This window comes from Pediculus humanus, genomic scaffold (genome assembly GCF_000006295.1).
Source record: "Pediculus humanus corporis 1103172107518 genomic scaffold, whole genome shotgun sequence".
Classification (NCBI taxonomy): domain Eukaryota; kingdom Metazoa; phylum Arthropoda; class Insecta; order Psocodea; family Pediculidae; genus Pediculus; species Pediculus humanus.
The window spans coordinates 2,861-17,863 of record NW_002987134.1 but is presented as its reverse complement, the minus strand read 5'-3'; the positions used below and the strand labels follow the sequence as shown (position 1 = coordinate 17,863).

Here is a 15,003-nt window from a genome sequence, read left to right as displayed (position 1 = left end):
CAGTTATTTTCAAACAGTATGGTAATTAATCAATTTTCCTGTTTTTTTAATTTTTAAATTTTTGTCTAATTTTAACTTGTAAAAAAACTTGATAAAAAAATTAATTTGAATTTTTTTCACGGTCAAATTTTTATTTTTTGATAGTTTTTTTTTTTTTACGAAATGTCAAACGATAAATAAATCATTTTGATAATTTTAGTGTCGATGAAGGCGGCGGCCATTTTTAATAACGGTTTTCTTTACTTTTTTTGCCAACAGGGCGAATCACTTGCGTTTTACGTTTTTAAAACAAGATGATTTTTTTTTCGACAGTAAAAATTTAGGCGGACTCATAGAAATGTACGCAATAGAAACATGTTTGTTGGGATTTTTAATTTTTATTTTGACATTTTCTTATTCATTCATATTAAATTACATTGCGGAAAAACAGGTATGACGATTTATAAATGTTTGTTTATATGTTTTTTCTTTACTCCATAGTTTTTACTCTTCTTCACAGATGAAAAATTTAAAGTTTCGTTATTTAAGTGCCGTTTTGAAGCAACCAGTAAACAATAAGCAGTGTTATGTCGATGTTTTTTTAAAATCTCACCAGTGAGTGCAAAATATTTCATTTGTGTAATATAAATATCAATTATAATTGAATACTTATTATTATCTCATTTTAAATTTCAGTCATTTACAGAATTTTTCAAATAGTGTAGGTGATAATTTTGGAACAATGATTTTGAGTTTTTCTGTTTTTACAACTTCACTTGTGATTGCTTTTTTAAATCATCACATATTAACATCAATGTTAATTGTATTATTTGTTGTTTTATCTGTTTTGTTATTTTTTTCAGTTGTTGTAAGTAATTTTATTTTTTTCCTTAATATTAAAAATGAATGATGTGAATTTTGTTTATACTATGTTATCCTAAATCTTTTTTTTAAAATTTTTTAGATATTTAAATATTTGACAGATTCAGAAAAAAATCATTATAGAATAGCTGAAAATTTGGCTAGGGATGTTTTTCTCAATATACATTTGGTAAAAGCTTATGAAGGAGAAACAATTGAAATTCGCCGTTTTGATAAATTACTTGTCACATCACAAACAGCCGGAATAAACACATGGATGTTTTTCGGTTTTGTCACCGGATTACTTTATATTCTTTTATATACTAGCTACGCACTTACATTCTGGCAAGGATTATCAATGGCATTAGAATCAAAAAGTAGAAATGAAACTCCTGATATATTAATCGTCGTTAATTTTTGCATGCAAATATGTTTTGTTAATTTTCTTAAAATTCCTATTTTTTTTATCATAACACAACAAGCTACAAAATCGTATAATGAGGTGGTGATAATAAAAAATCAATTTCCACTAATTTTTCCACCCTCCCCCCTTTAATCACTCAAACGTTACTAACGAACCATGATTTTTTTTTTTCTTTTTAGATTATGCATACAGTAAAAGAGGCAGACATTGAGCATAGTTTGAGAAAAGTAGATAATAATGTTTTTGGTGAAATATTATATTCATCAATTTATTTTACTTATCCAGGATCAGAAAAAACTACGTTAAATAATATTAGTATTAAAATTCCTCCGTATTCTTTGACTTGTCTCGTTGGAAAACCGAAATGCGGGAAATCGACATTTTTAAAACTTCTCATCAAACTTCATCAGATAAAAGAAGGTGCCATTCGTTTGGGTAAAACAAATATAAATGATATAAATTCAACGTGGTTGAGAAATCGTATTGGTTACGTCCCACAAAAAACAGCTTTGTTCGGTGAAACTATTCGGGAAGCATTAAGAGGAGAAAAAGGACCGGATGTTGATAACGAATTAATGTACGTTTGCAGAATGGTTAACGTTCATTCGTACATAACTTCACTTCAACAGGTATTGTGCACGTGTGTGTGTGTGTGTAGGTACGCACGTATCAGAAACAACAAAAGCAACCCCATCTAATTTAAATTTATTTATTTTACAGGGATACGATTCAGTGATAAATCACGACATGCCGGATGAAATAAAAGAAAAATTAGCCATTGCAAGGATTTTATTAAACGATCCTGATTTATTAATGTTGGACAATTGCATGAATAACATAAATATATTCACTCAAATGGCCATAATAACTGATTTCGTAAGTATAAGCACATTAAAAAATAAAAAAAATAAAACAAAATGTTTGTTAAATATTAATTAATTAATTTATTATTATGCAGTTATCGCAAAATAGAAAAACAGTAATTGTTGTCACTAACAAATTAGATATAATTAAATCAAGCGATTTTATTATTCATTTAAAAGATGGAGATTTGGAAGGTGGAACTTATAATAAATTATTATCGGAAAGTTCTAAATTTAGATCTTTTATCGAAAGGTCAGAATCGGATAAGATAATAATAGATTTCGAACCCGGAGTACCCGATGTAAAAAATTATTTTTATTCAAATAAAATAAAACAAGGACCTGATTTTTCACGTGATGAAATGATTCAAAATGAAGTCGCAATAACGAGAATATCAAAAAATAACACGTATTCATCCACGTACGATAATGAAAAAGAGGTAATTTAAATAAATAAGTACTCGCGAAACAAAACATAATAATTATTATAAAAAATTTCCAAAAAGGAAAAAATAAAACGTAAAGTTAACTGCTGGAAAGTTTTAACTCTCAATCGAAAAGAATTTCCTTATTTGACGACGGCTGCCATCGCGGCTACAATTATGGGTTTTTCACTTCCGGCCTATGCAACCCTTTTCGGTGAATCCTTGGGAGCCATTGTTTTGAGTTCAAAAGAAGAAATAGAAGAAAATATTAATTTTTTTCCACAAATGTTTCTAGTCGCGGGTTTGATATCCGGAATAGCAAAAATGGTCGAAGTAAATTAATTTATTTTAATGAATTGTAATTCAAAAAATAAAAATTTGTTGATTTTATATTAAAAAAAAATTATTTCAAGGGATACATGATAGCAGTTGCATGTTCAAAATTAACAAAAAGATTAAGAAAACAAACATTCGAAGCTTTGATACATCAGGATATGTCATTTTTTGATAAAGAGGAAAATTATTTGGGGGCACTTTTGACATTATTACGTCACGATGCGAGAATCATACCATTGGCAAGTAATTTTAATGTTAAAATTTTTGTTTTATTGAGGGAAAGGAGGGAGAAAAATAATTAAAAAATTTGATTTTTTCCAGGCGGCGGGACCCGAAATGGTACTCTCAATTAAAGTTGGAGGAATAATTGTTATATCTACCCTCGTATCTCTTTATCATTCATGGAAATTAGGTCTTGTCGTTTTGGGATTTTCACCATTTTTATTTTACGGATTATATTATTTATCACGTTTTCAAACCTCTGACGTTTTCGTATCAAAATATAAAAAAGCAAATAAAGTGAGAAAGAATAAAATTTAAAAAAAAAAAAAAAAAAAATTAATAATTATTTAAACGCAAAAAAACAAAAACGATTTTTTTTTGTTTTGCAGTTTGTTAAAACTCTATTGAAACATGCGGAAACTTTACAAATATTAAACATGGTCGATTATTACATGGCACATTATAAAAAATTATTCAATTATACGACTCCATCTTGTTTCGATAGTAGAAAAATTCAATCATTATTATTTGGTTATTCTCAAAGCATACCTTATTTTGCTTATTCCGTTTGCATGCTCTACGGTGGAATTTTATTACAAGACGATGAAATTTCTTTCACTGATTTTTTTAAGTATGTTTAATAAAAATTTAATTAAACCAAAAGTAAATTTTTAATTAATAAAAGAAATAATTTACCATTTAACAGAGTTTTGGAGTCGTTAATTTTGGGAACGCTTCTTTTGAGTCAAGTTTTAATGATAATGCCTAATCGTCGTCCATGTTTAAGATCATGTGCCAAACTTTTAGATCTTATACCTTCATCATCTGCAAGAGCTCGGTCGCTAACAAAAAGTAGATTCGAATTAGGAAATTATGTAAGAAATAATAATAATAATAATAATATTTTCGTAACGTGGATTTTGAAATTTTTTTTTTCACGCTTATTTATTATTAAAAATGGAAACCTATATTTCCTTGGTATATTTACTCGTCGTGAATTTCAGGTTACCATTGGATATGTTAAAATGAAACACATAAGTTTTGTACACGCGAGTAATAATTTAATTCCACGTTTATACGACATTAATATACAAATAAACGAAAGGCAAACAATAATTGCATTAACTGGTTTTTTAAATTCTGGTTCCACTTTACCCATTAAATTATTAAATCAATTTTATAAACCGACATCGGGAAGTATCGTAAGTGTCACGTGATTATTGTTTTATCGCTTTATTTATGTATCATATTCTAATGTTTTTTTTTTTTATTTTTTTTCCAGATGATCGACGAATTCGACATCAGTAGAGAATTCAGTTTGAAAACACTAAGAAGAAATGTCGGATTGGTTGATGGTAATGATAAATTTTTTAGAAGAACCGTTGCCAGAAACATATCGTACAGCGTGAATAATGCCAGAGACATTATTGAAACATACGTTGGTATGGATGATATTGTTGCCGTTGCAAAAGAAGCCGATATACATAATTTTATAATAACGTTACCGGAGGTAATAAAAAATTTTGTAAAACGATTACCGTAATAAATACTAAAACGAAAACGAAAATTGTTATTTAGGGATATTACACGATAATGACCGAAGAAGTTTGTAAAAAAATGACCCCGGGTCAAATTTTAAGACTTTCTTTGGCTAGAGCTTTGTTAAGAGATCCGAGACTTTTACTAATAGAAAATATCGGAATTGAAATTGACGAAGATGCACAAATGCTTATGGAAACGGCCATATTAAAAGCTTGTTTTTCTCGTACCGTCCTCCTATCATCGAGTTATCTATCCTCCGTATCCAATGTTGCGGATTTTATTTATTTTTTCGAAAATGGTTACATTAAAGAATTTGGAAAACATCAAAAACTAATGGAAAAACAAGGTTAAGTATTTTTTTTTATATTTTTTTTCTAACTTAAAGTCTATAAAAAAAATAATTTAAATTTTTTTTTTTTTTTAGGAAGTTATTATAAATTGTACGAACAGCAAAAAGAACAAATTTCAAATTTGAGAGAGTCTAGATTGTCGCAATTTGACGAAGACTAATAACCAAAATTTTTTTTTTTTTCCATAATCGCTTAAAGGAAAAATTCAGGTTAGTGATTATTTATCATCATGATAAGGATTATTATTATTATTATTTATCTTTTTGATAAAATGATATTCTTTATAAGATTTTATCACGTTTTATTTTTAAAGAAAATCAAAATTTTTTTTTTAAATTTAAAATTTAAGTACAAAGAGAGATAAACTTACTAAAATGTTTTACTTTCTAAAAAAAAAAAAAAAAGTTGTTTTAATTATTTTATAAAATATTAATTGAACATTAATTGATATTTGGCAACACTGTTTGTAAAATATTTTACAAATCTTACTACAACCTTTTAAATTTTTTTTAACATTTCAAGTGTTTTTTTTTTCATTCACTTGATTTTATAAAACAAATTTAGTATTGTTTTATAAAATTGTTTAATATCACAGTAGGTAAAATGTTTGTAAAAAGTTTTTTTTTTTTGTAGAAATCACTTCAATCCAGCATCACTTGAAAGTTGTAATAAGGAGAACTTGCTCTCATGTAACTGGCTCCCATCATCATACCACCTCCAGATCCACCAGATCCACCCGAACCTCTCGAACCTCCGAAACCTTGGCCAGCTCCACCTTGTCCGGAGCCTCCGAAGCCACCGCCTTGACCGGCTCCTCCGAAACCACCGCCTTGACCGGCTCCTCCAAAGGAACCACCTTTTCCAAAGCCTCCGGAACCACCGCCTTGACCGGAACCTCCATAACCACCGCCTTGACCGGCTCCTCCGAAGCTACCACCGTGTCCAGAACCTCCAAAACCACCACCTAAACCAGCTCCTCCAAATGATCCACCCTGTCCGGATCCTCCGAAACCGCCACCGTGTCCTGCTCCTCCAAATGATCCACCCTGTCCGGATCCTCCGTAACCACCGCCTTGTCCAGATCCTCCAAAACCTCCACCGTGTCCTCCTCCGAATGAGCCTCCATGTCCTGAGCCTCCGAAGCCGCTACCACCACCTTGACCAGAGCTTCCAAAAGAACCAAAGCCTCCATTGTTATAACCTGATCCTTTTTAAAAATAAAAATTAAATTTAAATTTAATTTAATATTTTTTATTAAAATAATTTAAACTAGAAAAAAATATTTTACCGGAAGATGATCCAAAATTTCCACCTTTCGATGAACCCGATTGATAAGAATTTAAACTAGAACTTCCAAATGATGATTTTCCACCGGAAAATGATGAACCTGATTTGTAATTACTTCCACCCGAAAAACCTAATTTATAAACTTGTTTATAGTTAACTAAATTTTTTTTTTTTTGTTTTGTTGCCTCAAAAATAATTTACCTGAATTACCTCCTCCGGCATTAAATGAAACCGAAGGTGATGGATATGAATAACTACCACCAACTTCTCTTTTATTACTTGGTAATGCAAGTGTTGTTGCCACAAACAATGCAGCCAACAAAAAAAACTAAAAAAAAATAAATATCAATAAATTATTTTTACAACTAAATTGCGCATTTAATATTTTTATTAACCGGGCCGAATAATTATAAATTTTTTTTGCAAAAAACTGGATTGAAAAAAAGCCTCGAGCAAGAGAAAAACAATTTTTTTTTTTAATCAATTCATAATTGTAACGGAAAAATAAATAATTTAATTTTAAATTTCGAAACCGGAAATTGATTTTGTTTACAAACAAAAAAAAAATTGTTCTGAAAAATGTTCTTAAAAAAAAAAAATAATTAATTTCAATTTTTTTTTCTTTTTTTTCTAGGAGGAAAATAAATGCAACGCAGGAAGTTGAAAGCAGTTTAACCGGAAACAGTTAAAAGAAAATTCATGAAGGAAAAATAAGGTAAGTTATTACAAATAATAATAATAATTTTTAAACACTAATGATCCGTAAAGTACTGCAACTACCTACCCGTGTATTCCACATAATTACTCGTACGCTTGTTGAGACACTTGGACAGAAACTAAAATGTTTTTTACATAATATCAGGTACTTATATAGTAGGAAAAGACAAAAAGAGGGAAGGAAAAAATAAGAACAGTAAACGCGAATTATTAAATTACGAAATTTTTTTTTTTTTTTTTTTTTTTGTACGAAAGATGGAACGAAAAACGAACGTTAAAAAAAAAAAAAGGTCAAAATATTGTATGCATAAAAAAATATTCTCTCTCTCTCTCTCTCCCCCACTCTCTACCCTTACTTTTCACACACACACACTCTCTCTCTCTCTCTCTTTCCCTCCCCCTTTTCTCGTTTAAAATTTGTTTCATTATGCTGACCTTCTTTTAACAATAAAATGGAGGGAAAGAAAAAAAAAAAATAAGGAAATTTTATAATAATAATGATTTTTTTTTTTTAAATTCCCAACATTATTGCCCTCGCGCAATTTTATATTAAAATTTTCAATTCATCCCAATAAAATTCAGGTTTTTTTTTTTTTTTTTTTAAGGTTTTTGTAACTTTGATAAAAAATTGCAAAATTGATATATATGAAACGCTTTCGGGTGAAAACTTGCGTACACGTGGTACGAATCAGGTATATAAAAAGTTCGACGCACTCTCAATTCAATAATTTTAAAATTTTAAAAACCTTCCGGGTTGATAAGGGCCCCGTACGAACCTCTTAAGGTTTATAAAAAAACATTATCGTGTTACCGACGTTAGTTAAACCATCTTAAATTTATGATAACCGGATATCAAATGAAAATCAATATGGCGAAAAAATGTAATCATCATCGTTCCAGGCTTTTTACTTTTGTTTGTTTTTATTATTATTATTATTATGTATTTTGACATTGACCTAAATTCACGTTGTTTGTTTGTTTGTTTTTGTTTTCTAAAATAAAATCAACAACAAACGCGTTATTCACACGCCCTCGTACTCACGCACACACGGACGCACTTAACAAAATTTTTTTTTTTTGGCGATTTCGTGGAGGGGGAAGGGGGAAAAGGGGGGGGGAAAGAGAAAAAACTTTTCCGTGCGGGAAAATTCATATTACGTAATTAATTCGCATTCGTGTTCCGCCATTGTTTCTTCCATTTTAAAAACAAAAAACATAAAAACGAACGTGAAAAAATTTTTTTTTTTTTTATTGCAAACGTTCTCACGATTATGTTTATTAATGAAAAAAACCTCTTATTGCCATGTTTCTCATCATTAGCCAATAATATTATTTTGATTTTATATATAATATAATGCAATATCTACTCTAAGAGGTTGAAAGGCATAATAATAATAATAATTTTGATCACGTTATTTATATCCGCCATTTTTTTTAATTTATTTTCGTCTCGATTTTAAACGCTCTCTCTCTCTCTCTCTCTGAATTTTATGACCTTTTAATTTTTCACGAATGTTTAAAAAAAAAAAATTTTACGAATGAATTATTATTATTATTATTATTATAATAATAATAGATAATGATACACATTGACTAACCGTGGTAAAATATTATGAAATGAAAAATAAATTTAATTACGATCGTTTGATTTTCCGATTATAAATATTTTTTTTTTTTTTTCGAAAAAAGAAAATTCGTGCGTTAATTTAATTAATAACTTTTTTTCGTAACGGTCAAAAATTGATTTGTAATTTATCAGGTGACGAAATTTTTTTAAAATGACCTTTCAACTCTTCATTTCGGGTAAATAGAAGAGTTTTGAACTGATGACGTCATACGTTAAACATCGTAATTTAATTTTTTGATTTAAATTTATTATTTTATAAAACGGTTGCGCACATCATTCGTGTTTCGATATAAAATTGTTTGTTAAATTTGCGTAAAAAAAAAAAAAAAATTACGTACAAATCGTCTGTTTGTTTGTTTGTTTGTTTGTTGTTTGTTTTAGCAAATAATCGCGATTAATTTGTTTCGATGTGTTTGTTTAAAAAAAATTTTTTTTTTTTTTTTTAATGAATGGGCGGTGGTGGCGTTTTTTTTTTTTTTTTAAAAAATAAAATCTTCCTTTGATGATGACGTCATTTTAATGATAACAATCATTTTTAACCGCCATCTTGAATGTAACAGTTTAGGTCGGATGCTGTGGCGGTTAATCTTATCACGATATCATAATTTGTTATCGGATGCAACAATCGAGTTGTCCTGTCGCAACAATACGATTGTATAATTCCTTTTAAAAACAAACAAACAATTTCCACTCCATTATTATTATTATTATTATTATTATTATTATTATTGTTTTTTTCCGTTACGAATGATAAATTAAACTCTCTTTTCGTTGAAATCGTTTGTTGTTTGTTTTGTTTTGTTCTCAGGTTTTAACAAAAACAAAATCGTTTTGTGTTCGCGTGTGAAATAATTAAATTAAAATTCAATTTTTACGCAATCAAATGTGCCAACTTATAAATAATAATAATTACCATTATTATTATTATTATTATTATTATTATTATTATTTTTGTTTAGTCGTTAAAATCGTGGCAATAGATTTTATTACGGGTATCCATTCTTTGACATTGACCTTTTTTTTTTAACGAAAGTGATCACGAAAGAAAATTTATCGATTCGTGATGTTTACATAACGATCGATCGATTTTTTTTTTAATAAAAACGAAATAAATAAATTATTTAGATTTTATTATTGATTTATTGATTTTTAATTGATAATTTTAAACGGGATAATTTTGATGATGATGAAAAATGGCGCGGTAAATTTTAATTTAAAAAAAAATTTTACCCGAAAAATTTTATTTAAATTTTTTGAAAAGTGAAAATTTTAAAAATGGAATTTGTGATCATAATAATAATAATAATAATTGTAAACTTAAAACCTTGACCGGTAACAAAAAAAAAAAAGATTTTTGGTTTATTTTTTTTGGGAAGGGGAGGGAAGGGGGGGGGGAAATTGTGTCAGCCTTAAGAAAATCATTCACGTAATTCAATTTATTTTTACTGCCTCGTTAAAATACAACTGCGCACTTTTTTATATTTTAATTTATTTTAATAAAATATTATTTTCACGTAAGATTATGAGAAAAATTTGATGATAATAATACTTATTCAATGTAAATTTTTGACAAAACGAATTTTACCGGATGATAAACGAGGCCGTCAAAAAAATAATGTTAATAAATCCCCCCGTTTAAATAATTAATTAAATAATTAACGTGAGAATAATTATTTAAAATAAAAACTTATTATTATTAATATTTATTTAAAGTTTTTTATTTTAAAAGAGAAAAAAGAAAAATTTTGAGACAATTATTAATAATAATAATAATAATAATATTTTTTTCAATGACAACGTTATAAAATATCCATCGTGTTAAGAATAAATAAAATCGTGGCATTAGCGAACAAAAAACAAAAAAATCCTTGGACTTAATGAAATAAAAAAAATTCGCATCCTTTTATTATCGAGAGTGTTTTGGAAAATTATATTTAAAAAAAATTAGTTCTAGAATATTCTTTATTATTATTATTATTATTTATTTTTCAATCTCCAACATTACATTATTAACAACAGCAAAAAATTTTTAATTCATTTTCGTTGTTTTCCCCCCCCCCCGCCATTAATAAAAAATGACGTATTTCCGGTTTTTGTTGTTATTATTATTATTATAAAATAAAATACCATTAAAAAAATTTTTAAATAATTAAAATTTTGAAAAATTGAAACGTTGCAAAAATAAAATGAAATGATAATAATAATAATAATAATTAGTAATGTGAAAAAAAGGTAATGATAATAATAATAATAATATTTTAAAATGAGATTTAAGTTTAAAAAATAAATAAAAATTGAAATCGTTTTTTTTTTTTTTTGTACATTAAACGTGACGTCATTTATAATTAAGACAAAAGGATGTTTTCCGTTAAAAAAAAAATTCGTTTTAATTTTAAATTTAAAAAATTACTTAAAAAATTTACCAAATCATCGAATTTAACTCGTTTTGAAATAATAATAATGATAATTTTTACGGATTTTTTTTATTTTTTTAAGATTTATTAGGGTTAATAACGATGATGATGATGATGATGACAATTGTTTTTTTTTTCCTTATTGATTTTTATAATATAATTCGTTAGAAAATCAAAAAAAAAATTAATTAAATTAATAATAATTAAAATATTTTTCAAAATTCGTTCTTTGTTTTCGTTCGTTCGTTCGTTCGTTGCCATTGGCTGATGAATCGAATAACGTCCGTTAAAAAAATTTAAATATGAAAAACCGCCAACTCGCGAAAACGGAAATGGCTAGCAGAAGACAAAATAAACTGTTGAATGATATGAAGCTGTTGTTGTGCAACACGTGCTGCAGTGAGAAATATATTTTTTTTTTCTTTTCGTTAAAATGAAAGAGTTTGTACGAATGTAAAATTTAAATTTAACGAATTTTTAAATTGGAATGATTAGAATAATAAACCGTTGTTTTTTAAAAAAAACGTTAATTAGTTAATTTAACGTTTATTCGTTTTGACAGTTTTAAGTTTGTTTACTTTTTGACAACAATTTATGTATTTTTTTTTAATAGTGGTACGAAAAATAAATTTTATTTTTTAATTTAGTTATTAATTGATTCAATAGGGAAGAAATTAATAATAATAATAATAATAATTGAATTCAAAGTATCGTTTTTAATAACGACAAGAAAAATTTTTCTACATCATAAATGATGATGATGATGATGAAGAAATACTAAACTAAAATTAGAGATTAGATTCTCTATTGTTTCGTGATCGATAATTAATGAAAAAGTAAAAAAAAAAAAAAAAGAAAAGGAAATAATATGAATGTTTCTTGGTTACCGAGAGATACGACAAATATATGTCGTGAATTTACCACAGTCACAACATGTGCTCCAGCATTTGTTGCATTTATGACATTGATAACTAAATATTTTGGAAATTTTGTCGACGATGAGGTAAAACTTATTTTTATATTTAAAACAGTTTGTACAATTCAAAAACGAATATTTGATGGGACATAATTTTTTTTTCTTTGTTAAAAATAGAAATCATCGTTCAACTGTGATCATCATCACCAACATCATCATCATCATCACACAAACCTTAGATTTTTATTTCCAAGGCGTAAAAATAAATAATAATAATAAATAAGCAGAGTAGTTCGATTACAAATATATATATATATATATTCAAACAAAAAAAAAATTTTCTAACAGAAAATGGAGGCATCCTGTAGGAAATTACCCACTCCTCCATACAGGGCTCAACCTCAAAAAAGTACACAAGAAGAATATGATTTTATTGTTGTCGGTGCTGGTTCTGCCGGTTGTGTGGTCGCCAATAGGTTAAGCGAAATATTTAATTGGAAGGTAGCCCATGATGTTTATATTTTCATTTATTTTTACAAAATATTATTATTATTATTATTTATGATAATGTGACACTTTTATAAGTTGTTATTCGTTAAAGGTTCTCTTATTGGAAGCAGGAACGGAAGAACCGAAAGTTGCTCAAGTTCCCGGATTTGCTCCCATGTTACAAAGGAGTTCAATCGATTGGTTTTACATGATGCAACCACAAAAACATTCATGTTTGTCTAGGCCTAATCGTCAGTGTTATTGGGCACGTGGAAAAGTTATGGGTTAGTTAACAAAACCATAAAAAGTTTATTTAATTTGTACAAAATGTAAAACATTTCACTTCTATGAAATACTTATTATTATTATTATTATTTTATTACTCTAGTTAATAAACCTAGTTAAGTAAAAAAAAAAAGGGTAATAAAATCGAAAATGATTTATTTAAGGCGGGTCAAGTACGATTAATTACATGATGTACGTTAGAGGAAATCGTATGGATTACGATTCTTGGGAAAATCAAGGAAATTACGGTTGGAGATACGAAGAAGTTTTGCCATATTTTAAAAAATCTGAAAAAAATATAGATTGTGATGTTTTGATGGATAAACCGGATTATCATGGGAAACATGGCTTTCAGTTAGTGAGTAGATTTTCGTGTTTGGATCAAAGTGTACACGCATTGGTTGAAGCATGGAACGAGTTAGGTAAAAAGGGGGAAATTATCTGTACATATGTATGGGGAACGATAAAAAAGAAAAAATTTTTATTTTTTGTTTTGTTTTATGTCACACAAAAGGATTTTCAACGGTCGATGTAAATGCGGAAACACAAATCGGGGTAATGAAATTACAAATGACGCAACAAAATGGAGCTAGAGTAAGCACAAATGCGGCATATATAAGACCTATAAGACGAAAGCGGAAAAATTTAAAGGTTAAAACTCAATCGCACGTTTTAAGAGTTTTAATAAATGATAATTCGGAAGCTTACGGCGTTGAATATTTTGAAAAAAATTGCGTTAAAGTCGCATTGGCGAGAAAAGAAGTCATACTGTCGGCTGGATCATTAAATTCTCCAAAAATTCTCATGCTGTCGGGAATCGGTCCGAAAAGTTATTTATCAGAAATCGGAATACAAACCGTGTCGGATCTCAAAGTAAAAAAAAAATTTTTTTTTTTGTTTTTAATTGATAAAATTTAGCGTTTAAATAATAATTATTAATTATTTAAGGTTGGTGAAAATTTACAAGATCACGTTACGTTTGACGGATTCATATTTTCTCTTCCCCCGAATGTATCCGTCATGAAACCGGAAGTTAATGATCAAATCAAAGACATGTTTGAATATTTAAATTCGAGAAAAGGTCCCCTCACAACAACCGGTCCCCTATCGTGTGGCGTTTTCGTTAAAAGCAAAATCGAAAAACAAAACGAGTGAGTGAATAAATTTTTTTTTTTTCCCCCCCATTAAATGTAGAAAAATTAATAAATTTTCCGATTGTTAAGGTATCCAGATATACAATATGCATTCGAAGGTATAAAAATAAAAGATTACTTAACAAATCCAGGTCGAGTGGGTGAATACAATTTTGGTCCACTTTCTTATTACGATGGAATTGAAATAAGACCGGTTTTATTAGCACCAAGAAGTCGAGGGTATTTAATTATTTTTTAATTGAAATTTTTTTCCATGTTTATCCGAGGGAAAACGAAAAAGAAAATTTTTTTTTTGTATTCTTAGATACCTAAGACTTAATTCAAGCGATCCCATATGGGGCTCACCGGAACTTTATCCCAATTATTTCCTATGCAAAGTAGATTTAGATATATTAATAGAAAGTGTAAAAATAGCATTGAAACTTCTCGATACGAAAATAATGAAAAATCTCGGCGTCAAATTACTCGACGTCCCACTTCCGGATTGTAAATCTTACAGTTTCGGTTCTACGGATTATTGGAAATGCGTTATCGTTCAATACACAACGACGATACATCATCCCGTGGGAACTTGTAAAATGGGGCCGGAATACGATTCGGATGCTGTCGTGGATTCCGAATTACGAGTTTACGGTGTTAAAAATCTCAGAGTCGTCGATGCGAGCATAATGCCGAAAATAATAAGGGGAAACACGAATGCTCCCACGATAATGATCGGGGAAAAGGGTTCGGATTTGATTAAAAAATGTTGGGACGTACCGGATTTTAATTATAACAAGTGAAATATCGGATGACGTTTTCATTGGTTTCATATTATTGTATGTAATTTAAACGTATCGGACGGAGCCTTTAAGGGAGGAATGAGCGACCGTTAATAATTAATTCATTATTAATATTTGCAATTTACATAACATTAATTTATGTAAATTATCGTGACGTAATTTTTTTTTCATATTCCTAACCTAATTAACTTTAATATTATAAAGGAAAAAACAAAAAGCGCCTGACAAATTTTGTTTATGCTACAAGCGTTACATTCGTGTTTACAATTAATCTAACCTCACGGTAATGAGTTTTTACCGGCGGGGGGGGGGCGGGGAGAAACAAATAAA

At 28.3% G+C, this 15,003-nt stretch overlaps 2 protein-coding genes across 2 annotated transcripts; both read left to right on the top strand.

Moving 5' to 3' along the window:
* Positions 1-337: 337 nt before the first annotated feature.
* Phum_PHUM169820 (multidrug resistance protein, putative) lies at positions 338-5,003 on the top strand (the record flags this gene model as incomplete). Its single annotated transcript, XM_002424976.1, has 15 exons — positions 338-430; positions 500-594; positions 676-847; positions 944-1,345; positions 1,444-1,893; positions 1,985-2,140; positions 2,223-2,567; positions 2,634-2,885; positions 2,966-3,142; positions 3,210-3,407; positions 3,500-3,741; positions 3,817-3,985; positions 4,115-4,312; positions 4,393-4,620; positions 4,689-5,003. The coding sequence occupies 15 exons, from the start codon at positions 338-340 to the stop codon at positions 5,001-5,003; spliced, it is 3,492 nt and encodes a 1,163-aa protein (XP_002425021.1).
* Positions 5,004-11,915: 6,912 nt separating this feature from the next.
* Positions 11,916-14,673, top strand: Phum_PHUM169810 (glucose dehydrogenase precursor, putative; the record flags this gene model as incomplete). The annotated part of the gene is made up of 8 exons (XM_002424975.1): positions 11,916-12,050; positions 12,312-12,464; positions 12,565-12,736; positions 12,902-13,159; positions 13,252-13,610; positions 13,686-13,888; positions 13,961-14,110; positions 14,196-14,673. 8 exons carry the CDS (start codon positions 11,916-11,918, stop codon positions 14,671-14,673), a joined length of 1,908 nt encoding a protein of 635 aa, XP_002425020.1.
* Between the last annotated feature and the right edge of the window lie 330 nt (positions 14,674-15,003).